The sequence below is a fragment of the Pan paniscus genome, chromosome X (assembly GCF_029289425.2).
Source record: "Pan paniscus chromosome X, NHGRI_mPanPan1-v2.0_pri, whole genome shotgun sequence".
NCBI classification, from domain to species: Eukaryota; Metazoa; Chordata; class Mammalia; order Primates; family Hominidae; genus Pan; species Pan paniscus.
Window position 1 is genome coordinate 100,417,141 of NC_073272.2, and position 26,598 is coordinate 100,443,738.

Here is a 26,598-nt window from a genome sequence, read left to right on the forward strand (position 1 = left end):
ATAAAATGGGTACAGTTGACTGGCTCCAAGATTTCTTGACCTCTTGATGTATTTGCCCTGCATAATTCCTAAGACTGTGATTATAATGGATTTTACTCTCATGATTAGGTTTTCACATAGCACAGTTGACTTTAATACAGGGAGATTATCTGGGTAGGCCTTGCCTAAACACAAGAGCCATTTAAAAGCAGAGTTCTCCCCAGCTGGTTAAAAGAGAGAATCTCTGGTCAGAGATTCACAGCATCAGAAGGTTTCAATGTGCCATCACTGGCTCTGAGATGTAGAAACCCACATGTAAGGACCAAAAAGAAGCCCTTAGGAGCTAAGAGCTACAGCCCTCCAGCCAATAGCCAGCAAAGAAACAAGGACCTCGGTCCTACAACCACAGCCAACCAAATTCTGCCAACAAGAAAAATGAGCTTGGAAGCTGATTCTTCTCCCAAAGATTCCAGATAAGAGTACAACACCTTGATTTCAGCCTTGTGAGATCCTAAGCAAAGAACCCACTCATGTCCACCCAAACTTCTGACCTACAGAACTGTGAGCTAATAAATGAGGGTTGTAAGCCACTAAGTTTGTGGAAATTTGTTACACAGCAATAGAAAACTAATACAATGAGGACACAGCAAGTGCTTAATAAATGTTAGCTTTTATTATTACTAATTCATTGGGATCAGCTACACAGTTGTAAGAAGGCTAAAGTAAAAATTATTTATGCAAGGCTGGCAGTGCAACATAGCATTCAGATCCAGGGTCCATTTGGTCTAATATGGCTGATATTAAGTGTTTCTCAAGGGGAGAGACATCATTGGCATTCAATGGGGGGAGGGGTTCATCCTGTAGAACTGCCTTGGACATGGCAGTCCATTTATCATCTCTGGCTTCTCTTCCCCTAGCAGTAGTCATTGCAACAACTGAAAATGCCACTGTACATTTCCAAAAATGCTCCTCCACAAGGGTTGAGAACTTTGAGAACTACTTTAAGGGAAATTTCATAAGAAAGCATGCGTGTCTTAAATGCTGCCATAAAGCTACCTCAATAACTACAATGCTTCTCAAATTACCTGACCCTAAGAATCGCCAGTGGCACTTGTTTAAATATAACGATTCCCAAGTTCTTTCCCTGGAGTCCCATTCCATAGGGCTGGGGTGGAGCCCCAGGAATCTATACTCTTACTCAAAGACCCCAGGTTAATCTTTTGTTTATGTAAGTTTGCCAAACACTGAGTTAGAAATATACTCAGCCGTACATGCATTTAGCAAAAGTTCACCACAACGGAACAATGACACACCAAAACTCTTTGAAACTGTGCCTTCTACAGAGCTGTAAATCTCCTTTTGGACCATTCCATTACACAAGGTGTCCTCTTGGTCACACAGTGATTGCAAATGGGACTCTAGAGTCATGGAAATGGGTATACTCTTCTCAAACTTTCCATCTTTACCAGAATTACTTCTTAAAGTGATATGCTTCACGGTGTAAACTAGCACTTATTAATTTTTTCTAAATATTTATCATATTTCATATACTTTTATTTTGGAGATGGAGTTTCGCTCTTGTTGCCCAGGCTGGAGTGCAATGGCAGATCTCGGATCACCGCAACATCCATCTCCCGGGTTCAAGCGATTCTCTGGCCTCAGCCTCCTGAGCAGCTGGGATTACAGGCATGCGCCACCACGCCCGGCTAATTTTGTATTTTTAGTAGAAAAGGGGTTCTCCATGTTGGTCAGGCTGGTCTCGAACTCCCGACCTCAGGTGATCCGCCCGCCTCGGCCTCCCAAAGTGTTGGCATTACAGGCATGAGCCACCGCGCCCGGCCCATATACTTTTAATACATGTGGAATTAATAAAAACGTCCATGCCTCCAATTCTGTGGCTATTTTACCGTCTTCCTTTTTCGGACAAGTCCCTCAAAGGTAGCGCTCTTGGCTCCTTCCTTTGCTTCTCCCCTAACCCTGTCCTCCTGAGGTGCCCCCTGGATTTCCTCCAAACCCGGCAGGGTCTGCCTTTCCGGGTTGATACAACGACCTGCCCTGCATGCCATATCCCAGGCGCGTGGGCACCAAAGTGTGGAAAAACCGATGAATGACGTTTTCTGTTTCCGATACTCTGCCTGCCAGAATCCCCTGCCGCACCGCCCCACCACGAAGCACATGGAACCCACGGACTACACGAGGACAGAGGTCTGTTCTCCCTTTATCTCTCCCATTTCTTCAACTATGCTTCTCTCGGCTGGCATGCCCTTTCCTCATCTCACTCCACACACGAACAGGTTTAGCAAATAATATGCACGCTGCTGGGACGGGCCCAAGCATTTCCCTCCCTTGATAGGGCGGAACTAAAATGCAAGCCCCACAGTTGTCAGCAAAGGACTTCCCTGTTACCATGGTAAAGCCGCTGCGCCTTTATTGTGGTTGAGGAGTACTTGCATCAACCTAAGAGAAAATTAATAAGAAGGAAGTCTGCAGGCTGAAACCCTTCAAATTAGCCTGGACTCGCCTGCATCTGGCTCGGAACAGAGTTAATCTCAGGAGTGAGAATATAGCCCTCCGGTGGACGCAACTCGCGCCTGCGGCTAACAGAATGTCTCCAGGGGAGGGGCTCTGCGTCCGTTCCGCCCAGGCCCTTCCGGCTCACGCGCCGTACGGAAGCGTGCTCAGCGCTGGGCCTGTGCTCCGTACGGAAGTGTGCTTTGGCGCACCGGAAGCCGACTCAACAGAGCTATGGCGGGTTTGACTGTGAGAGACCCAGCGGTGGATCGTTCTCTACGTTCTGTGTTCGGTGAGAGGAATTCGTTGTAGTCAAGCTTCGGGGAGGGACTCCCCTCTGCACCTTCTATCTCATGAATCGCTACCGGAGCCGCTGACGGTTCGGACGTGCAGTTCTCCCTGCTTATCCTGTAGGGCGTCCAACCTGGTGGACTCATGAGCAAAGAGATGTTCCCATTCTGCCGAGGTCTCGTAGGCTTTCCGCAATATCAGTGGGGAAGTTAGACTAGCGTTCAGCTTCTGTGCGTTTCTCCTTTCATGAGCTTCAATTATTCTCTAGAGGAGAAGGCGCACGGCAACAGCTCCTCACTGTCCCGTACTACTTCTCATCCTCTGCCCCAGAATACAGACTATATGCTGAGGGTATAGATCCTAGTGTCCACTTACTGTCCTCTCCTAAGGACTTTCATCCTTTGCTTTTTATCTGTAACATTTTAGTGCATCAATAGTGGTAGCGGCCACCTGGTGTCCTGAGATGGCTTGTAAGTGAATGAATGAATGAACTATTAAGATCTCCTCAGAGGAATTTTAAAAAGGATCGAAACGATTCTGAATTATCTTTTTGGCTGAAATAAGTTGTTTTTAAAAATACGTGTGATTATTTTAGAGTACCATTTGAAAGGGACATGACAAAGTAGTTCAGAATACTTTGTAAACATCTTTCACTACATTCATCGTCATTCTCCCTTAAATGTTGTATGTGTGGAAATACATAGGAACCTGTTTTAAAAATTATATTAAATAACATTGATATTTTTTGTAGTCACTGATGAGACTTGCAGATCTTTAGGTAAATACCAGTGCCGAAGTATTTATTTGCACCAAAGTTAAGGAAAATCTAACACGTGTCAGATCAGTCTGAGAACTAACATTTGAGAGTACCTACACATTTTGTATTTAGTTTCAGTGGTATATTTCCTTTGTTAAGAGGTCTGAAGAAATACAGTGGAATTGGGATTGGAGAACACTATTTTGAGTCTTATATTTGATGATATAAGTTTACTTTCTCACTAAAGATCTATGTTATAAACTCAGAATTTTAATGTTACCTATTTTCTTCCTTAGTGGGGAACATTCCTTATGAAGCTACTGAAGAGCAGTTGAAGGACATCTTTTCTGAGGTTGGACCTGTTGTTAGTTTCAGGTGAGATCCCCTTTTCCTTCACGGTGGGAGCTTCTTAAAAATCACCACAGATTTGGCTCTTAGTAATAATGGCAGGTTTTCTTTACTGGTGACTTTTCACATACATTTTGTTCTTGTAACAGCTTTATTGAGATATAATTGATATACTATACAATTGACATTTATTCTTACCTAAAATATGTTTTTTTCATTAAAAATGTTTTTTAGGCAGGGCATAGTGACTCAAGCCTGTAATCCCAGCACTTTGGGAGGCCGAGGCAGGCGGATCACCTGGGGTCAGGAGTTCGAGACCAGCCTGACCAATGTGGTGAAACCTTGTCTCTACTAAAAATACAAAAATTAGCCGCCGTGGTGGCACATGCCTGTAGTCCCAGCTACTCGGGAGGCTGAGACAGGAGAATTGCTTGAACCCGGGAGGCAGAGATAGCAGTGAGCCAAGATCATGCCACTGCACTCCAGCCTGGGCAACAGAGCAAGACTCCATCTCAGGAAAAAAAAAAAAAGTTTTAAAAAATATTTCTGTGAGGCTGTCAGAGATATAAGGTTATTTATGTTACAGTGGGCCCAATTAAAGCATGGCAATGTTAGCAGGAACCCTGTATGTGTGTAACATTTGTTCCTGACACTTGGTTCTGCTCTCCAGATTGGTATACGATAGAGAGACAGGAAAGCCAAAGGGTTATGGCTTCTGTGAATACCAAGACCAAGAGACAGCACTTAGTGCCATGCGGAACCTGAATGGGCGCGAATTCAGTGGGAGAGCACTTCGAGTGGACAATGCTGCCAGTGAAAAGAACAAAGAAGAGCTGAAGAGTGAGTACAAATCCAACTTGGATGCAGTATGAGTTAGTAAAGATGTAACAATGAAGATTTTCCATTTCTGATATGTTTTAGAATATGCTGAAATGGTTAGCCACACAGCTTGTTTATTACTTGACTGACCTGATGTGCCTGAGTTAGGCAAGTATTATATATATCTTTTTAAAAACTTTTTATAAATTTTTTTTCAAGTAATTGTCTGAAATTTCTATACCCTTGCTCTGGATGGAGCAGGGCAAGGCCTCAAACCGTTTCAGAACTGTTCTGGCAAGCACTGTAGGGATGCATAGGGTCACTGCAGACCTAAGCATGCTGGAGGCTTGCTAGTAAGTGTATATCTTTAAGAAACAGATAAAGTTGACATTAGAAATTCTTCAGTTGCTCCAGCCTGGGCGACAGAGTGAGACTCTGTCTCAAAAAAAAAAAAAAAAAGAATTTCCATTGCTAAGGAGTTATTTCCAGTTAAAGATGAATTCAAATTCATCAAGCCATTAGTAGTACTAACTGTGGCATTAGTCATTCCTGTCACTCTTTTCAGGAATTTTTGAAGTTAGCGTATTTTTCTCTTTTAACCTTTTGTTTCTGAAATGACTTGTTAAAAGAAGTCAATGTGTCTAGTTCTCTAACTTAGGTTAACATTGTCCTTCCATGTGATCATGATCCCCAGCTTTCCTCTGAGAACAGAAAATACACTCTCACTTTCCTCCACAGAAACAAGAGGCTTTCACATCATTTATTTCTCAGCTCTGGAGAATCTAAAATTATCAGCTGGTTCTTACAGCAGCCCTGAAAAGTAGATATTTGAAATGATTAGCTTTTTGTTTTGCCTCCCTAACTTTCTTGTACTTTCTTCTTGATTAGGCCTTGGCACTGGTGCCCCTGTCATTGAGTCACCTTATGGAGAGACCATCAGTCCTGAGGATGCCCCTGAGTCCATTAGCAAAGCAGTTGCCAGCCTTCCACCAGAGCAGATGTTTGAGCTGATGAAACAAATGAAGGTGGGAGGAGGCATTAGGTTATGAATAAAGCAAATCACATCAGGTTTTCAAGGAGTTACTTGAATTAGTTCCCTGAGCTCAAATAGAAATTGTCTGTAGACCACCATTTCTTGCACCTTCAATATTCTGTATGTACACAGTATATTTTACATTTTGTACAAAGAGCTTTCTATTTTTGTACACAAACACAGCTATCCAAACAATCCAGCTGGAGTTTTGTGGCCCATAGATGTCAGATGTAGATATTAAAATTTGGCTTTTTTCCTAAATGATAATATCACAGTATTTGAAATGCCTCTTTCTTCTCTTGCCTGCCATGACCAAGGTTTTTTTGTGCCATGCAAAAACTAATGATAAAGAGCCTCTTGAATATTACATTTCTCAGAGGGGAATGGCTCTAAATCACTATCAGTTTCTAAGTCATAAGTATTAAACCTGAATCTGCTTATCTTCTCAGCTCTGTGTCCAGAATAGTCCCCAGGAGGCACGGAACATGTTACTTCAGAACCCTCAACTGGCTTATGCTTTGCTGCAAGCACAGGTAGTGATGAGAATTGTGGATCCGGAAATTGCCCTGGTGAGTGCTTCTGGTTCTTTTATGGAAATGGTAGGGTAAACCTTGAATGGGATAGGAACTACCTGATTGCTTTGTTAAACAGACAGCTCATAGGTTTGTCTTTTCACTTTTTAGAAAATTCTGCATCGCCAGACAAATATCCCAACGCTGATTGCAGGCAACCCTCAGCCAGTCCATGGTGCTGGGCCTGGCTCAGGATCCAATGTGTCAATGAACCAGCAGAATCCTCAGGCCCCTCAGGCCCAGTCTTTGGTAGGGCTTTATCCCTTAACATTTTTTTGTATCTGTCTTAGAATGTCATTTTCTTTTTAGGAGAATATATTGAAAGAAGAATGGTCAGGAACCAGAGATGATAATTTCAATTTCCAGGCATAAAAGCAATTTCCAGGTTGCAGAGCACATGACATCTGAATGAATATAGATTCGATTCCAAGTTTGTAAAACAAAGAGATCCTTCCCGTATGCCCTTTTCTTATAAGCTAACTTTGTGTGTATGTGCATGCCTGGCACTGTGGTTGGCACTTCGTTATTCCATATGCATTATCTCATTTAATCCTCAAAGCAATTGTATGAGGTTGGCACTCTTATTATCTCCATTCTTACTGATGAAAAAAGTAAAGCTTGCTTTCAAAGCATGACACAAAACCTTAAAGCCATAAAAAATTGATACATTTGAAAACTAAAAAATTTCTATATAAAGAAAAAAATAAGTATCAAAGACATGACAAATTGAGAAAAAGTATTTACCACACATGTGATGGAAAACAGACTAATAAAGAGCCCATAGTCATTCACAAGAATGTTTATTGCCTTAGAGTGAAAAATTGGAAATGTCCTAAATGTACATCAGTGGAAGAATGGAGAAAATGTGTGGTACATTCATCCAGTGAAATACTGTACAACAGTTAAATAAACTACACGTATCAACATGAATGACTTTGAAAAACATAATTCCATACAGCAGTTAAGATGAACTAGGATACATAATATCAACACAACTCCAAAACAGTGACATACGGACATGAAACTAAGTGAATATGGATGCATTCCCGAAATGTAGGATATATGTTTCTGCATAAATCCCCAAAATATGTGGAGTGAGTTGCAAAATAATATATTAAGTATGTAATGATTCATATAAAATTTTGAAACATTAAGAAGACATCTTAGTGGTCGTCTAAGGAGAAGAGAGCACAGGATGCAATTGGGGAAGACCGTACAGGCCATTGGTTTATTTTATTTACTTATTTATTTCCTAAGCTGGGTGGCTATTTTATTTTCTATATGATTTGTATATCTGTAATTTTTCATAATAAATTTTAAAAGGCCTCCTATAAATTAGTAAGAAAATTTCCAATAACCCAGTAGAAAAATGGGAAATAGACATAAATATTTCACAAAAGGAGAAATATAAATATATAAAAATTTATTCAACTTCAAAATAAGATAATGTAATAAATTATCATTTATATATGTAATGTTATAATGTAAATAGAAACTACAATAAGCTACCATTTTTCATCTCTCAGGTTGGCAGAGGTACAGGGCAGGGACCAGCAAACATTTTTCTGTAAATGATCAGACAGTAAATATTTTTGGCTTTGCAAGTCACAGGATCTGCCACAGCTACTCTGCCATGGTAGTATGAAATCAGCCATAGGCAATAAGTGAACAAGTGTGTGTGGTTGTGTTCCGTTAAAAGTTTGTTTATAAAACCAGGCAGTGAGCCCGATTTGGCCCATGGGTCATAGTTTGCCAACCCCTGCTCTAAATAAATAAATACATTTTCAGAGAGAGAAAAAAAAAGCTAAGGCCCAGAGAGGTTAGCTGGTCCAAAAATTGACACAATTATAAGTGGCAGATCTATTTCTGAACCTGGTTTTATCTGACCTCACAGCCAGTTTTCTCTTAACTACTTTCCTATACAGCTCTTCCTTTTCTTTTGTAGAGTTTTGTGTTCCTTAAACGTATATGTGATTTTTTTTATATAACTTGGCTTTTATTCTTTATTTATTGAGCTGTTTCTAATTCAAGGGACTACTCAGTTTTTTGGGGAATGCACAGATGAAAAGATGACATTCTCTTTTTCTCAACGAGTTTTAATGTTAGCATTAAAAGAAATATATTTCACATTCCCCCGAAACCAGAATTATATCTAAGGACAGGAGTGAGAAAAGATTGGTTAAATTAAAAAAAAAATTTAATTTTAAAAATGTGGACTACCAGCAGTTGTTTTTTTTAAAAGAGTCCCAGTCTCCTTTTATGTTTCTTGGGTTTAGGGCTTTTTTTTTTTTTTTTTTTTTTACTCTTATTGGCAGCCCCAATCATGAAGTTAACAATAGGTGTTATGTGCTGCCTTGCCACACAGATAAGACTTGTCAATCTCTACATTGAGAATATGTTCCATCTTAACCGTGTTCCATATAACCAGGCTCATGACGTGTATTGCTTCTGTGGAGTTTAAAGTGTGTGACAAATCTAATGCTGCATAAGACATGCCATACAAAAAGGATGTTTAGTAGTGTATTTGGGGCTGTTCATTTGAAGAGGACTTTTAAGGTCGCAGACTTAGTATATTGAGTATCCACAGAGGCATATACATACTCTGTTTTTTTTGCTTGGTCAGGGTGGAATGCATGTCAATGGCGCACCTCCTCTGATGCAAGCTTCTATGCAGGGTGGAGTTCCAGCACCAGGGCAAATGCCAGCTGCTGTCACAGGACCTGGCCCTGGTTCCTTAGCTCCTGGAGGTAAGTTTCATTTAGTCTTCACCATTTCAGTACTTGCTAAAGTTTTGTCATAGCCACTGTTGCAGTGCAGCCAAATATGATAATGGGATCCTTAGGTAAAATTAATACACAGCTAGAAAGTATATATCTTAGGTGGAGGAAATAGTAGATTTCTTACGTTAAATCCTATATGTCTAATTATAAGAACAGGGAAAGGGACAGTAAAGTGAAAGAGCATAGTAAAACTTCAAAGTTAACAAGGGGGAAAATGGAATGAGTGGAAACGAAATCAAGCCAGCAAAAATAGAGAAGAGGAAAAAAGGAAGAGACAGTGTAAAATAAGTAATAATAAATGTAGAGTAAGATGGAAGGAATAAAAACTAATGTAGTTGTTACTCTGCTAAATATGAATGAACTGTTAGATTAGGTTCAAAAGCTCATGAAGAAAACAGACCAAAAAATACAAGGTCACATTTGTTATAGCATATTAAACTGACATAAAATTGTATTTTAACAAACATAATCAGAACAAACAACAAAAGGGAAAAAGAGAAATTTAAAAGCTATATACATTTATTGAAAATGTATAGATCGGCAATTAATAAGAGTATTGCTCATATACTTGTAACTGTTCCTTGTTCAACAATTGTAACTAAGAAGATTGAGTGAAATAATGATTCCCCATATGAAACATCTGTATGAACACATGATGTATTACCAATATTTAAAGTTTTTTTATGTAACAAACTTGGTTTTTGTTAATTTATCTAATCTAGGGTAGGTTGAGTACAACACTACTCATGGAGAATGATTTAATTCTAAATTGTTCTGTTCTGTAGAGAATCCAGTCTGCAGAGCTAAGTTGATGAGGAATGGAAGAAGAGATTTTTTGAAGAAATTTCTGCAAACTCAGGAATTTTTTGTATCTACTTTAGGATTGTTATGTATCTACTTTATCCTAATAGAGTTATACTTGTATTTAAATTATCTTTCATGATAGGAGGTCCATGGGTAAGTGACATTGTTTTCCTGTATTATAGAAGAGCTTCCTGCCAAGAGTTTGGTAACCAATGAGATGAATTATTCTTATTGAACTCTCTATTCTGTCACTGAAACATAAAGTACAAATTGTAAATATACTAACAAACCCCATCTTCTCTCTCATTGCATTGTTGAATATCTTCCTTTGTAGGTTTCTGCTTGTGGAGCAGAATGAGGAAATTTGTAAACTCAGCCACTGTTCTAATTTTTCTTTTCAGCTGTTCTAATTGGTGTTTTTTCTTATCTGCCCTTTATCTTCTAGGAGGAATGCAGGCTCAGGTTGGAATGCCAGGAAGTGGACCAGTGTCCATGGAACGGGGGCAAGGTAAATAAATATTAATGTCTGACTAATGTTAATTGGTCATGGAAGTGTTCCACATCCACAGTATCTAATATGGCAGCCACTAACCACCCATGGCTATTTCAATATTAAGTTAATTAAAATTAAGTAAAATTTAAAACTCAGTTCCTCAGTCACAATAGCCACATTCCAAGTGCTCAGTGGCCACAGGTGACTAGTGGATACCATACAGGACATTACAGATATAGAACATTTCTATCATCGTAAAAAGATCTATTGGACAGTGCTGGTCTAGACTTTCCACCTGGTGATTCAGAGTCCAGCTCTACAAGAATTGATAATGAAGCAAGTGGATCGTTTGTTTCCTGATTCCTAGTCTAATAATTCCACTGACATGTTCTCTCTCCCTGTATGGATATCTGTTGACTGAGTAAGGAATTTTAATAATGAGCATGTAAATATGTGGCTGGGTATGTAGAAGACTAGATTTAAACCCCAGAGAAAACTGGGAGGGAATCATAGGTCTGTAAAGCCTACTTAATGAACATATGTTGTACCGTGGCTGTACTGCTATATACAACAGTAGCTGCTGCTCCAAAATCTCCATGTTGTTTCTTCATGTTACTGGAGTTTGAAGGACAAGAAAGTGCAGTGGTTCAGTTGGAAACAATGTTAGGAGGAGAGATCGTAAGAAAAGAAAAGGAACTGAGTGCATACTATATGCCAGGCACTTTAATTTTCATAAATAATCTTGTGAGTTAGGTGGCAGCACCTCAGTTTTACAGGCAAAGAGTTGGAAGCTCAGAATAAGTTACTTTCTCAAGGGGACAAGGTAAGTAAATATTACTGTATGAGTAATGTGGACTGGATTTGGTGCTCTTATTTTCTCTTCCAACTAGTAAGTGGCAGAGCTAAGATTCAGAAGTCTTTGACTCCAGAATCTGTCCTCTTTCTGTCACTCCACACTGCCTCTGTTAACTTCCAAGCATATTCTTCAGTGTCTTCTACTCTTATTCCTTGGGAATAAAATGATGGGAAAGACTGCTTTGGACAAGCATAGAGAAGCTTAAGGTTTTTTCTTTTGTAGCATATGGCTTATAAGTGGAACCCATTTAAAAAGCAAAATATTGGCCAGGCACAGTGGCTCATGCCTGTAATCCCAGCACTTTGGGAGGCTGAGGTGGGTGGATTGCTTGAGCTCAGAGGTTTGAAACTAGCCTAGACAACATGGCAAAACCCCGTCTCTATAAAAAATACAAAAACTAGTTGGGCAATGGTGGTGTGCACTTGTGGTCCCACCTACTTGGGAGGCCGAAGTGGAAGGATCACTTGAGCCCAACAGGTTGAGGCTGCAGTGAGCCATAATCGGGCACCACTGCACTCCAGCCTGGGCAACAGAGCAAGACCCTGTCTCAAAAAATATATATATATACACACACACACACACATATATATACACACATACATACATAAACATTAATATACAAGCCTGTGGTTTTTACACTGGGGTTGGTTGCTGAAGTGACAGAATTAACTTTTTCTTGTTAGAAGTCTGACAGCAGGACAAACTCCCTGGCCAAATATCTCATATTTTCTCTAAGCATCCCATGCTTTTGTGCTGTTGTACGTCCCTCTATCCCCACCGCACCACTGTCAATAGATCATATATGTTCCCCAGAGTATTTCTGCAGTAATGAGAAGGTATTAGGGTTTCAGTCATACTTCTGCCTGTCATGGGGCCAGCACTCAATCCATCAGGTTTTAGCTGTTTAACGCATACTTGCACAAGACATCTTCCTATTATAGTTATCTTCACCTTTTTGTCAGAAATTGACAAAGGGAAGTGACTCATGTTTTGAGGGTATTTCCAGGATGTCTTCATGCAGAGACTAAGTGAGATGAGCTTTCTTTTATAGTTTCCTTCAGTACCCAGCAGAGGAAGCAAGAGTCTTTTCGTGTGTGCCTAGTTTGTCTTACTTTTCCTGAAATCCATGCTGCTTTTGTACATTTGTAATGCTGAAAGGAGATGGAGATGTTTGAGAAGATACTTCTTGCTTCCCTGCCATGTTTGTTTAGTGTCGGTTCCCATGTCATCTCATTAGTCTTTGTTTGCTGTTGTCATGATGTTTATTATCAAAGACTTGCTGTGGCAGAGTATTTCTTGTGGAGTGATATTCTCTTTCATCATGTAAAGTTCATTCACTGCATTTCCCCATCTGATACATTTTTGACAGCAGAAATTTTTGTGCTTTAAAATGTGACAAAAATAGAATTGCCGTACTTCAGTTATGGCCGTTTCAGAATGAATCTTGCCTTCCAGATTCAGTGCAGTTTCTTTTATGTTTTGCTTCTGAAACTACATTTATGTTCTTTGCATAACTAGAAGATTCAAAACTATCCTTTTTATATATTTTTTTCCTAATGATTTCATAAGGAGACCTAACGGAAAACTAGTAGCAGAGGTGAAAATCGAAAATGTCAGGTTATTCCCACCTAGATCAAACCAGTGCCCCCATGGGATTCCCTTTCAAAAGCTATCTGGTCAAAATGGAACTATTTCAGAGACCCAAAGGAGCTAGTGTAGTTTAGGGAGATTTTGTAGCCTGGAGCAAGCCGATGAACTCTTGGCTTTTTAACTTATATATGTAAATCTCAGTCTCCATGTTTGTGTGTTTCTGCGTGTGTATGCAAGCTATTTTAAGTGTCTGCTCTTTCTCCTTTTGAACTTACTGCTTACCTAGGAACCCTACAGCACTCGCCCGTGGGACCCGCCGGGCCTGCATCAATTGAGCGAGTTCAAGGTACCCATTGTATCTGTGGGTTTCCTTTTGCTTGTGGTGTTCAGGGTGGGACGTTGAGAGGAAAAGAGCTGCGTGGCAGTCGTCCTCGCGTTCAGAACCCAAAAGGGTAGTGTTTTTGGGTTTTTGTTTTTTTAATTTTTTCCTGTTGAGGCCACAAGCCTAAGATTGACCTCTTCACACAGGGCAGAGAACATGGATGATATGGGCATCTGTCCGAGGCTGTACTCCCTCCCTACTGGTGTCAGGAGGCTTGGATGGAATAGCAGTCTGTAAGGAGACAGCGGGTTCTTGCAGAGCCATGGCAGTGTTCACATATGCCAAGACTCTACCTCTGTTTTGTGACTCTGGTCCTTGAACTAAGATTGATTAGAAGGAAAACCAGGAGCATAAGTTTCTCCAGGTTGCAGTGCTAGTCCTTGGCAGGTTGCTCCCCAGTTTGCTCTTTATATAATTCCATCCATACCTCTGACATGGCACAGATTCTGCCTACACCCTGCTTCTGTTCTTGAGCTGCAAGAGGATTCTGCTGTGGTGAGGTTTCACCCACTCTAAGGTGTCTGAATTATGTTGTCAGTGGTATATAGAGTCATTTCTTGTTTGCTTATGTGTCTTTCACAGCAGTAACTCCCCGTTTGTTTCCCTGTCAGTGCCGATGCAAGACCCCAGAGCAGCTATGCAGCGGGGATCCTTGCCTGCGAATGTCCCAACCCCTCGAGGCTTGTTAGGAGATGCTCCGAATGATCCACGGGGAGGCACTTTACTTTCTGTAACTGGAGAGGTAGAACCTAGGTAAGCACTAACATAGAAGGAAACAGTTGAAGAAATCAGAATTGTCCCTTCTTCCCTGAGAACAAAATCTTTCTGTACCAGTTGTACCTGTTTGCCTACTTCAAAAGATAGATCAATATTCATGGCCACTGTCCAAGGATAAGCACTTCTCCTAAGGCAGAACTATGTACTTGAGTATGTCATTTTGAGCTACTATATTTTTAGAAATTGGAAATTTTAGTATACATACTTGAACAGGGAAATTTATAGTAGTGGAAATATTAATAATAGCAATAATAGGCCGGGTGCAGTGGCTCACGCCTATAATCCCAGTACTTTGGGAGGCCAAGGTGGGTGGATCACTTGAGGTCAGGAGTTCGAGACCTGCCTGGCCTACATGGTGAAATCCCATCTCTACTAAAAATAGAAAAATTAGCCGGGCGTGGTGGTGGGCGCCTATAATTACAGCTACTGGGGAGGCTGAGGCAGGAGAATCGCTTGAACCCAGGAGGTGGAGGTTGCAGTGAGCCGAGGTCATGCCACTGCACTCCAGCCTGGGCAACAAGAGTGAAACTCCATTTCAAAAGTAAATAAATAAATAAAATAATGATAGTAATAATAATTGACATTAATGGGGATCATGCCTCTGACTCTGCTCTGAGTACTTTACTTAGATCATCTTATTAAATCCACAAGATCCTGTGAGATGGATACCATTATTAGTCCCATTTTACACGTGAAACTGATGTGTGGAAAAGTTAAGTAATGTGTCCAATATCACACAGCTAATAAGTGATAGAGCCTAGATTTGAACCCATACATTCTGAATCCAGAGCTCATGTTCTTATGCATTGTTCTGCAAACTCATACATATAATGAATATTCGTTGATTCCTCCCTAATTATGAACCAAATAACGAAATTCTAGAATACGTGGATTTATATCTCTGTAGCTTTTCTTCCATCTATTTGGTGTTATTTTCTTGTTAGTATTCATAGACTACATCAGCTGTTTGTTGGATGTTTACTTACTGATCTGGTTGGTACTTTGTTGTTGTTTTGTTCTATTTTAAAATATAACGTTTTTCTCCATCTCCAGAGGTTACTTGGGACCACCTCATCAGGGTCCACCCATGCACCATGTCCCTGGCCATGAGAGCCGAGGACCACCCCCACATGAACTGAGGGGAGGGCCATTACCCGAGCCCAGACCTCTAATGGCAGAACCAAGAGGACCCATGCTAGATCAGAGGGGTCCACCCTTGGATGGCAGAGGTAAGGGGAGATCACATTGCAAATGCCATAATGAACTCAACTGTCTTAGGCTCTAATCTGGGATAAAGAATGCTGGAACATTAGGTTTGCAAGCATCTTTAAGGTTTATCCACAAATCTGAGAAACTGGGGAGGAGACAGTAGTCTCATATGTTAATAGCTGAGGGGACAAATGTGACTAGAAGAGATTTCTATCTTTCTTGGATTGTTCATCATTCTTGCAGTACATGCAAGTAGCTACATAATGGTTTTCTTACATTTTTCTTTATAGGTGGAAGGGATCCCCGAGGAATAGATGCACGAGGGATGGAGGCCCGAGCCATGGAGGCAAGAGGGTTAGATGCCAGAGGATTAGAGGCCCGTGCAATGGAGGCCCGTGCGATGGAAGCTCGTGCAATGGAGGCCCGAGCGATGGAGGCCCGTGCAATGGAAGTCCGAGGGATGGAGGCCAGAGGCATGGATACCAGAGGCCCAGTGCCTGGCCCCAGAGGACCTATACCTAGTGGAATGCAGGGTCCCAGTCCAATTAACATGGGGGCAGTTGTCCCCCAGGGATCCAGACAGGTATGTGTAACACTGACTTCTGGCATCCAAGTGAAATCTTGATCTATTCAGGAATTGATTATTGAGCCTAATTATTACTGCCTTCTGACTTGGGCTGTTTCTTAGCTTGTTAGAAAGGGAAGACTCGGATCTCCCTGTAGCTTCTCTATCCCTTAGGGTGGTGATTTTCTGGCTATCAGGATTGTAGTTCAAAAAAAAACAACCTTATCCCACAATAAATAGCTATTCATTTGGAGCAGAGCCCCTGAAAATTTAGGGGTTAGAAAGTAGTCTTCATTGGGGTACAAACCAACATCATGTACACGGTTTTTTCCAAAATATACTTGCCCGGATCTCATCCGAGGTATAACTCAGAATCTCTTATCAGTAGGATCTGAGCATGGATAGTTTGAAAAACTTCCCCCAAATGATTCTAATGTGAACCCTGACTGGGAACCACTGGGTTAGAGTATATGAAGAGCTGTTAGTGGCCATTTAGATAATCTTAGGTTTAGAGAGACCTGTGTTAATTTATTGTCATCACATAGCCTAAGTGAACAGTGGAATGTGAAAGGCAGTTTATTAATAATCACCTTAAAAGGTGTGGAACCGAAGTCTTGTCTCCTCTCTTTTATTTGGATCTCTCTGCCTGTGTGTACATGCTCCCTCTTCATCTCGACTTGGTTGTGGAGAGGTGGTATGTGTGTTTCTTCCGTGAGTTTTTATATGCTGGCACCTTCATTTCCCTCTAACTGCTCCACCTTCCTTTCCCCCCCTTCCTCTGTGTACTTCTCTCTTCTATTTTTTTATGTGTCTTCCTCCCCATGTCTGTGTGTATGAGAGAGAGAAAGATAATGGCAGAGCTGGAATGGAATACATCAATCATCTAATTCCCTCAGTTTATAGATTTGGAAATTAAGGCCCAAGAATTCAGGTGACTTGACCAAATTCACATGACTAAAAAGTGGCAGAGCAAGGAACAGAAGCCACTACTTTTTCCACTTTACTACTCTGTCCTGTTATCTGCACATTTGTGTGTGTGTGTATATGTGTGGATATGTGTCTACCCCCTCCTCTGTAATATGAAATACAAATAGAGGGTTTTTTTGCTATGTGTAGAATAAAACTGTTCTCTATTGTGTTTGAAGTGTTTGTGGGCCTTGATTTTTATTGTACTCTCTATGGTCAGTAGCCTAGTAACAGAAATGGTTTTTATGCATTCATTCTGTCACTCAGCAAATATTTATTGAGCACCTACTATGTACCAAACATAGATCTAGGTACGGGAGATACTGCAGTGTGAACAGAACAAAGCCCCTTCCCCCATGGGCTTACATTCTAGTTGGGAAGACAGATAACAAACAAATAACTACATAATGCGCTTACGTAATTTTACTGGTAGTTCTATGATGCAAGACATTGCAAGTAAGGGTTGGAAGAACATTTCTGGATAATATTTTGCTCCTTTCTCTCTGCTGGTACTTGAACTTATTACCCTAATACTAGGTTTATACCATTTTTATTAGTAGATTCGATAAAGCCAATTAGATCTGAGGCAAGAGAAAATACAAATTTTATCTTCAAACCTTTAAAAAAATTTTAAATTAATATATTAACTTATAAATATATATATTCATTCATCTATAAAAGATATATGTATTAAGAACTTCAAGCCAGGCATGGTGACATGCACCTGTAGTGCCAGCACTCTGGAGGCTGGGGCAGGAAGACCATTTAAGTCTAGGAGCTTGAGGCTGTGGTGCATTCTGATCGCACCTGTGACTAGCCACTGCACTCCAGCCTGGGCAGCATATTAGACTCCCATCTTTAAAAAAAAAAAAAAAAAAAGCCAGGGTAGAATCCTGTAGTCCCAGCTACTCTGGAGGCTAAGGCAGGAGGATCAGTAGAGCCCAGGAGTTGGAGGCCCGCCTACACAAGATAGTGAGACCACATCTTAAACTAAAAGGAACCTTGCTTCCTCTCCTATGCTTGTCTCCCCTGTGGCCCTCTAGGTCCTGTAGATAATCACTTTTATTAGATTTTTCATGTTACTTTCTGGAAAATATGAATATATATTATTTTTCCCCTTTCACTGTTCTGTACCTTTTTTTTTTTAACTTAACAACATGTCCTTAATTCATACTTTTAAATTAGATTTTAAAATTAACTCTAGTCCACTTAGTTAGAAACTTGTGGGCAAAAGGCTTATTATTACTAGGGTGATTATATAATTTATCATCTAAAGGAGAACATGAAAGAAAGTGCTGTTACTTTACTTGGAGGCAAAAACATAAACTGGGACTATCTTAGGGAAACCAAGATGTATGGTCACTTTTGCTAGTACTTGTCTGCCTAGAACAAGCACACCTAGAAACTTAAAATGGCCGTTATTGAGTGGTTAGATCACAATTACAGTACCTCAGATTAAAGCTTCAAAAAGATTATACTCAATTCCGAATTGTGCTGCTATAAACTCATGTGACCAAACACCACCTGTTCCCCAATAACCTATGGAAATAAAAAATTAAAAAAAAAAAGATTATACTCATAGGTGTTTCAGACCCATAATAGCTCGTTAATGTTCAGACTGGTCTCTGGAAACTTGTCTCTGGTTTCAGTATTGATAATGAACAGAACAGTGATAATATTCTAGCAGTCTATACAAATCTGTACTAATGTTTCATCTATCCATTGTCTTTGGGAAATGAGTTAATGCATGTAAGTGAATGTTCCAGATAATAGAACTATTCTACCAAGTTTTTTAACTTTTTTAATAAAAAATTATAAAAAGTATTTGATATTTCCTTTCTTGAACAGGATACAAAAAAACAGTTTAATCAGTTTTGACTACTCAAGGTCATCATTGAATAGATTCATTATTGTCTATACCGTAATATAAAACATAGTTATCTCCTGTTTGGTTTCCGGTCTCCTTCACTGTCAGGCCGTCACCTGGCTCTTCATATTACTGAAGTGGTATCTGCTCCTAACAGTTATTTATCCGTATTTCTTTTATGTTTTGCTGCTTCTAATCTGCTGGGTAAGCAGGTAACAAGTTTGTTAACAATATGTGTTTATTAAGAGAGTACCTAAGCCCTGGGTGAATGCCTGAGTGTGAACATAATGCTTGTATAGGGACATTCTAACAGTTACATTTGGTACTCAAGAGGTCTTTTCCTTGGGTTCTGGTAGTCTTGCAAAGGGTTGAACTCATTGAAGATCTTAAATACCAGTAAGTATGATATCACTGTACTTGGTTTTTTCACTCCAGTCAGTCATATTTTTTGGTCTACATTTAGCAGAAAGCATCTGCCATATGTTCTCTATGGAAAGCTATAAACAGCAAATGTTGGGCTAATAGCAGTCTTTTTCCTGGAGGCCTTCCCATTGCCTTTCTGCCTCTCTGACATTATGAACATTTCTGCCTCACTTGTGGGATAGGGCCCTTTGGGACAAACTACCTGTATCTGATTGAACTAGGGTAGGGGGTGGCCCTGTGAATGTAACTTCCCCAGTGGACCAGCATACATTTTCTCTAGACTCTGTTGGCTTTCATTTGTATTTCCAGTGAGCACTAGTTTCCAGGGTGTTCTCAGTTTTCACTGTGCTTATTTGGCTGAATTTTGATTAATTCAGTGGTATCCAGTTGTGCTGTGTGATATTTGTTGATGATGCTGGAGGTGTTGTAAGCAAGTATGTCGAACTTGCTAGTTGATCTCTGGCTAAACCCTGCCTTCTGCTATTGCTAACAGTAGAAAATGATCTTCAGAGTCATTGATTTGCTGTTTTTACTCATATCTGTATAGAGATCGTAATTTGTCACATTATTACTGAATTCAGGTTACCTATACATTAAAAATGCCAAAAATCTCTCTTTTCTCTTTGTACATATAGGTCCCAGTCATGCAGGGAACAGGAATGCAAGGAGCAAGTATACAGGGTGGAAGCCAGCCTGGCGGCTTTAGTCCCGGGCAGAACCAAGTCACTCCACAGGATCATGAGAAGGTAAGCAACACTGTCTGACTGCCTCCTTATGCACAATTCTAGCCTTTTTGATTCCTCTTTTCACAGTTACCATGTGATGATCCTGGGTCTTCAAAGTCCCTTTGGAGGTGATGTTTATTCTAACTTAGAACTCTTTTATGATCTTGTTACCTGAAAATTTGTGAGTCTGGTCCTGAAGTTCCTAATGGATGTGAAGTTCTTAAGTGGATGTAAATGGCAGCTTATTTTATATTTCACACTCATCTGCCAATAGCAGGTTTTTCTTGTTCAGGCCAGATTGACCTGAAAATCCACACCCTTTTTCCTTCCCTTTCTACTTTATCCCTAAAAACAATAGTAGATTCCCCATGATTATATCTTTCTGTTTTTATATTTGACCATTGTGGGGAGCTTATGTCTGATGGAAAGGCTAAAATTTGTGAAAAAGAGAGACTTTCAAAACAGGATTAAAACTTGAAGGATTTCCAGGGCTCACAGATACCATCTTAGTCTCCAGGAACTTTGAGTTCATGAAGTTGTCTGTTTTGAATCGTCTAATCTTAGGTATTTTAATTTATGCTTGTTCTTTTCATTGTACCTTTTCTCACCAGTTTTTTTTTATTTTTTATTTTTTTTGGAGGGGGGCTGTTGGTTTTTTTCTGTGTGAAATGTTCTTCCTTTTTCCATTTTGCTTCATATCCCACTACAGTAGCTTTTTGGACAGAAGCTGGTGGTGGGTTTTTTGTTTTGTTTTGTTTTGTATTTTTTAGCTGCCATCATTAAAACTCACTACCTTTTTTTTTCCTCTGCACAGGCTGCTTTGATTATGCAGGTTCTACAACTGACTGCAGACCAGATTGCCATGTTGCCTCCTGAGCAAAGGCAGAGTATCCTGATTTTAAAGGAACAAATACAGAAATCCACTGGAGCACCTTGATAGGTGAGCAAACTTAATCCCCATCTGAGTAGGACTAGCTCCTTGTCTATTCTGGGTATATACTTTTAACCTTAACCAACAAGATTGTTCTCTCAGCGGCCCTCAATCCACTCAGCTAGACTCTTCTTTACCCTTCAGTAGGTCAGCTCCTGTAGGGATAGAGTAAGGCTATACAATGTTTGTTCAGTTGTTGAATTGCTTATAATCTTTCCTAATGACAAAGGTAATGTATGATCAGTTTAACAAAAGTAATCATATACAGAAATGTAGAAGGTGAAAGGTAAAAAGCCCTGTTTCCTCAATCTCATTCCCCAGACAAAACCTCTAAATATAGTTTGGTGTGTATCCTTCTACAATCAGTTGTATTATTTTATTCCAAACTGTCCTGTCAAAATGGAAAAATACAAAGCATTTCAATAAAATGTGTAAATATTTTGTTTCTTGTATTTATTTTATAGGGAATATTTTGATGTTGAACTATAGTAGCACATAATTTAAGGTAGTAAATGTCCGTCATCACCATCAGTTTCTATATATTTTGGAGATCGCTGTACCCCGCTACCCTTATTTTTCTTGCTCATCATTTAGGCAGAAAGAATCCAGGGGCCAAGCACAGTGGCTTAGCCCTGTAATCTCAGCTTTGGCAGGCTGAGGTGGAAGGATTACTTGAGACCAGGAGTTCAAGACCAGCCTAAGCAACATAGTGAGACCCCATCTTTACAAAAATTTTTTAAAAAATTAGCTAGGCATGGTGAGATGCGCCTATAGTTCCAGCTACTTGTGAGGCCGAGGTGGGAGGACTGGTTGAGTCCAGGAGGTCAGGGCTGCAGTAAGCCATGATTATGCCACTGCACTCTAGCCTGGGTCACAGAGTGAGACCCTGTGTCAAAAAAAAAAAAAATCCAGGTAACCTGCTTCATAAATAATCATGTGACAACTTGATTACACATACATGTATCAGTGTTTCTTTTTTTAAAAAAATTTCCCCAGCATTTTGTATTTTATAAACAGTTCTTTTTTCTAAAAACAGTTTAAAATTCATGTTGCCCCACTATCAGGTAGGACAGCACAATTTAAATTTCTACTTTTTACCCCATCCATATTATAATTCCTATTCTTATGTTATATAATAGTGAACTCATTTAACTATTAATAATTACCACTCTTACAAAATATATCATTTTAATCCATACTTGTGATGTCTTTAAACATTTAAACTGCGACTATGCATCATATATGTATTTAGACCTTAAATGAATTAATGAGAAGCTATCATAGATAGAAGGCTCAGTAGACTTTTGGTACCTTACCGTTTTATTCCACAAACCCCACATACTCTTTTTTTTTAGTAAAAGTATAGACTACCTATTACATTCAGAGGAATAAATAAAAATTATTTCTTTTACTAATTTACTTAAGCCAGAGAAGGCATTCCCTACAATGTGAGAAAATTACTCCTTACTGTTTCTGGATAGTGGAGGTGGAAATGTTTCTGAAATTTCTTTCATTATAGTTTTGCTTATAGGATGTTTAATTTAAGGCCTTGCATATTAACCACAAGGCAAAGTTTTTGTCTATTTTTTTACCTTTTATTTTTAAATAATCATAGACTCAAGGAAAGTTGGAAAAATAGTACAAAGAGTCTCATGTACCCTTCACCCAGTGTAGTGCAAAACCAAGAAATTGACATTGGCACATTACTGTTAACTTGACTGCAAACTCAGTTTTCACCATTTTAAAAAAACTATCATGATTTGTGTATATGTATGTGTGGTTCTATGCAATTTTATGTGGGCAAGATTTTATTGTGTGTCTACTGGTGTTTGTGCATACCATGGCTAAAGTGTTGGGTTTTCCTCCATCCTATACCTAGCTAGTTGTGATCCATCTCTGCCATCATGGACAGGCTTCTATACTGTTGTCATTAGAGATGAATGGTTCTCAAACAAGGGCAGTTTTGCCCCCTAGGTGACATTGTCTTGAGACGTTTTTGGTCATCACAACTTTAGGGAGTATGGCATGCTACTGGCATTCAGTGGGTAGAGGCCAAAGATGCTGCTAAACATCCCATAATGCACAGGATGGTCCCCCTCACCCACTTCCCAACAGCAACTAGTACTCCAGCCCAAAACGTCAGTAGTGCTGAGGTTGAGAAACCCTGCTGCAAGGGCTGATTGCTTTGAGGAGTCAGGAGGCAGGAGACAGATACTTTGCAAATCTGTCCTGGTGATTTGATTGTATGCCTGTCCTCCCTCCCCTAGCCTTTTTATTTTTTTTCCTGAAGTTTTTCCGGAAGAGAGCTTTGTCTTCACTTCTAATGGCTTTGTCCTAACTTCTTCTTACAGGTTTTCAAAAATACCTGGCAAGAAATCTGGAAATTCTATAATTTTGTTGAAATATTGAAAAAAGATGACCTGCATCCTAACCCTTGAATGACTCAAATCAGTGCCAGGTGGAGGACTCCCATCACCTTCTCTCAGAACAAAATCACTTCATTTTATTGTCTTAGTTTGTATATTTTCTGTGACTTGAAATAAACTTTGAACACAATTTTAGTACACTGCAAATTGATACACATGACCTTTTTGCTTTTAAAAAGCTTAACACTAAGGGTGAAACCTTAGATGTGTTTTCTACCCTTACTGCAGTATTGTACTTTAACATATTGCCATAGTTTTGTTTTTAAGTTAACCATTTATTCTTCTTGATGATATTTGAGAATTTCTCAGAAGCAATGTTTTCTGGAACTTGGTTTTTGTTTAGTTTGCTTCCAGTAAGAATTATTATAAGGCTTTGCCCTCTGAAAATATTCTAGCACTTCTGAGTCTTCTGGGAGAAAATATCACATGCTTAGAGCTATAAAATGGTCAGAAGGCTAACAGAGCAAAGAGCCTAGCACAGCCGTGTGTTTAGTTTAGAAAAATCCAAATATCAAAATGCATTTGTTTCAATAGCAGGTCTGAACATGTATAATTCAGAGTTAAGACAAAAATTGTTTTAGCACTGGTTTGAGTGTGTCAGCAACACAAGAGACTGTTGACATTTACTTGTGTGTTCTTAAACTTATCAGTCTAGGCAGTCAACTTTGAAAGTTTAAAAAGCCACTGATTTTTCACATGCTCAAGATGAAATAAAAACAGAAATCAAATGAACAAAATACATTTCATCCTATCTTCCAGGCAGTCCCTAACCTGCAGCCCTACCCTGTAACTACGTTTATTCTGGGAACTTACAACACAGAAAACCCTAAAACTTGTACATTCTTCTCATTTTAAGTGGACCAAATGTAGAGCACAGTCAGGTTGCTCATTAGGTCTGCTCCTGTCTGCTTCCTTGCAGATAGGTATGAACATAATTAGTGCCATTAGCTCTAATCTATGGGTCTTATTGCCTAGTATTTCTCTCTCTCGCCGCGCCGCCGCCTCCTCCTCTCCCCCCACCCCAACCCCATCTCTCTCGTAGTGGCATTAAGGAGGAACATGGTTTCTCTCTATCAGGCCAACCTCAAGAGGTTAAGAGTTGCCTTAATAATCAGTAAAGTTCTACTGGAACTACTTTTGAGCCAATTTATATTCTTGGAATTCTATCCCCTGGGTTAGGATTATGGTCAGGTGAATTAAAAGCCTGGCATAGGCTTAGAGAATGTAATAGCATATTGCTTACATGTCAAGCAAAAGAATGCAAAGATAATCAACTTTTTGAGTGACAATGAAATTGAGGGATTTTCTACTCATATAAACATTTATAAGAAATTTGCTGATTAAGGTATTTCATATTACAACTTTGCAAGAAAAACTTGCTCAAAGCAGGTGAGGAGCTTTCTGTGTATCCTGCTCATCCCCAGTTCAACTTGGATGTTGGCTATGCATAGGATTTATTATATTCATTACCATGAATATAATCACGAATTTATGCCTACTCCCATAAATATTCAAGCCTTGGGATATTGATTTTGGCAGCCATCATATCTTGAAGTGAGTGTGTCAATATATTTAGACATGGAGACCAAGAGTGATGCCTTTCTCATTAGGAACTCATTGTAAGTTTCAAGATTCCAAATCAAGGTCATTGAAGATGAAGTTGTCATTTGGTCAGTAGTTGTCTAATAAGAATCATGTCTTCAAGGTTTCATTGTGCATTTTCCCAAAGCCTTATTAAACCTGAATTAGCTGAAATCCGGGTGAACAAATTGGCAACAGCAGTGGTATCCCTCCCTATGTAAACAACCATCAGTATTGTTTTACTGTTGTAATAAATGAAACATGATTAGCCACCATGAGTTCATGACCTACCTTTATTGTGCTCAGACTAGTGACAAAAAAAAACCAAAACCAGTTTTATCCCTCAAGCCGTAGAGGTTCCTAAACTATTAGAAACAACCATTTGTTCATTCGTGGTCACTTAATGGTAGAAAAAATAGATAATATAATGCTAATTCAGTACAACCATTCTTCTAATCTATAATGAGTTGAATTGTCTGGGCACAATGAAGTGTGAGGTTTCTCTCTTAAGAGCCCTGGGCTTCTCTCCTTCTAGTGATTGACTGTGACGACTAACATCCCAGAGCCAGTGTGGTCCTTGTAGGCCAAGGTTGGGTAGATGGCAGAAATAAAAAGCATTCTGATAGAGAATGAAGGCATTTTGCTTATGTTATTAGCTGAATGATTCCTTAGCGATATAGGTAGGAGTCCACAAAAATCTATGAAAATTATAAATTGTTATTTTTTAAACTAGACATTAATAAACTCCCTTAATAGTGATAAAGAGCTCCTCTTGACTAAATAAGTCATCCTAACATGGAGTTCAAGTTTTCACAATCGCTTTTGACAGAATAATACAAGATGACAGTATAGCTGACTTGCAATTATAATACAATTTCAATTACAATTAGCATACTTTCTAGATTTTCTTTCCCAAATGGAGAGCCCAAAAAGAAGTAACAAAAGACTCATTCATCAAGTGAAGAAGAAAATCCTTTATTTTTTGATGAGCAAAAATAAGAATAAATTGCTGTTCACACTGGATAAGACCATATCAAAAGTGACAGTAAACATGTACACTGTTGGTGTTATATGGGGATGGGGTTCTTGGTAATTTTATTATTTATGTTTATTATTATGTTTTGTCATTAATTATTCAATAAATATTTATTTAAAAAGTCACCCTACTTAGAAATCTTCTGTGGGGGTGGGAGGGACAAAAGATTACAAACCAAAACTCAGGAGATGGTAACACTGGAATTGATAAAATCACCTGGGATTAGTTGTATAACTCTGAACCACCAAACCTCTGCTATCAAGCCTTGCTACAGTCATGGCTGTCCAGAAAGATTTACAGTTATTTTTCTGAGAAAGGATCCATGGGCTTTAAGAACTTCAGAACTTTAAGAACTTCAGAAGTTCTTAAGTTGCTGAAGCTCAAGTAACAAAGTTGAATGCAATCAAAAAAAGAATACCAGGGAGTCAAGGCTTGAGAGGCACATTCTTATCCTAAAGTGACTGCTCAAACCTGACGAGACCAAGTAAATTACTGAAGATACAAAGAGACAAAATGCAGATTACCGTCCTTATTCCTATAACTCAAAAATTTTCTTTGTTGAAGTAGAATTGAACCTTTCTAGGATCCAGACTGGAATATCGGTGACAGCATTTGCGCAGGCTCTTTGCCAAAGTCCGAGGGCCACATAAGAAAACTCCCACTACAGACCTGTAGGAACAGAACAATAGTAAGGGCTAGAATGCAGCAATGATAGAATGGAGAAACTGCCTCTGTTAGGCCTCTACTACTTCCAAGAACCTTGAATAAAAATTCGGTTGTTAACTCCCACGTTCTTCATGGTAGTTTTTTAACCTTTTCTGCGCACAAACCCCAAATATGCTCTCAGCCCTTAACACTCTCAGCACTCAGCCTTCCC

General features: G+C 39.4%; 2 protein-coding genes and 1 non-coding gene across 5 annotated transcripts in view; 1 reads left to right on the forward strand and 2 right to left on the reverse strand.

The window, feature by feature from the left end:
* The first annotated feature begins 2,152 nt into the window (after positions 1–2,152).
* CSTF2 (cleavage stimulation factor subunit 2) lies at positions 2,153–25,846 on the forward strand. Of its 3 annotated transcripts, XM_034949658.2 has the most exons (16): positions 2,356–2,782; positions 3,835–3,913; positions 4,557–4,726; positions 5,594–5,730; positions 6,188–6,307; positions 6,422–6,559; positions 8,934–9,057; positions 10,340–10,402; positions 13,120–13,179; positions 13,362–13,448; positions 13,827–13,968; positions 15,046–15,221; positions 15,492–15,784; positions 19,658–19,768; positions 20,562–20,687; positions 23,030–25,846. In XM_034949658.2, exons 1-15 carry the CDS (start codon positions 2,725–2,727, stop codon positions 20,682–20,684), a joined length of 1,881 nt encoding a protein of 626 aa, XP_034805549.1. In that variant the 5' UTR covers positions 2,356–2,724; the 3' UTR covers positions 20,685–20,687; positions 23,030–25,846. The 3 variants fall into 3 exon arrangements, with proteins under 3 accessions (XP_003810439.1, XP_034805549.1, XP_003810440.1); XM_003810392.5 differs by lacking the exon at positions 13,362–13,448 and having other exon boundaries at positions 2,488–2,782; XM_003810391.4 differs by lacking the exons at positions 13,120–13,179; positions 13,362–13,448 and having other exon boundaries at positions 2,153–2,782.
* LOC112438585 (small nucleolar RNA SNORA9) lies at positions 4,926–5,058 on the reverse strand. Its single transcript, XR_003026991.1, has one exon. It is a non-coding gene; the product is annotated as a small nucleolar RNA SNORA9 (small nucleolar RNA).
* NOX1 (NADPH oxidase 1) overlaps positions 25,640–26,598 on the reverse strand; it is a 39,178-nt gene continuing 38,219 nt past the window's right edge. Inside the window, exon 14 of the mRNA XM_003810393.7 lies at positions 25,640–26,390. Coding sequence (XP_003810441.2) covers positions 26,264–26,390 — 127 coding nt within the window. The 3' untranslated portion in view covers positions 25,640–26,263. The remainder of the gene's footprint in view (positions 26,391–26,598) is intronic.

Coding starts and splice junctions, on each gene's coding strand:
- CSTF2 (XM_034949658.2), top strand. CDS start 2,725: ATGGCGGGTTTGACTGTGAGAGACCCAGCGGTGGATCGTTCTCTACGT. Junction 2,783..3,834: donor TTCTCTACGTTCTGTGTTCG/GTGAGAGGAATT, acceptor TTTCTTCCTTAG/TGGGGAACATTCCTTATGAA. Junction 15,222..15,491: donor TCCACCCTTGGATGGCAGAG/GTAAGGGGAGAT, acceptor TTTTCTTTATAG/GTGGAAGGGATCCCCGAGGA.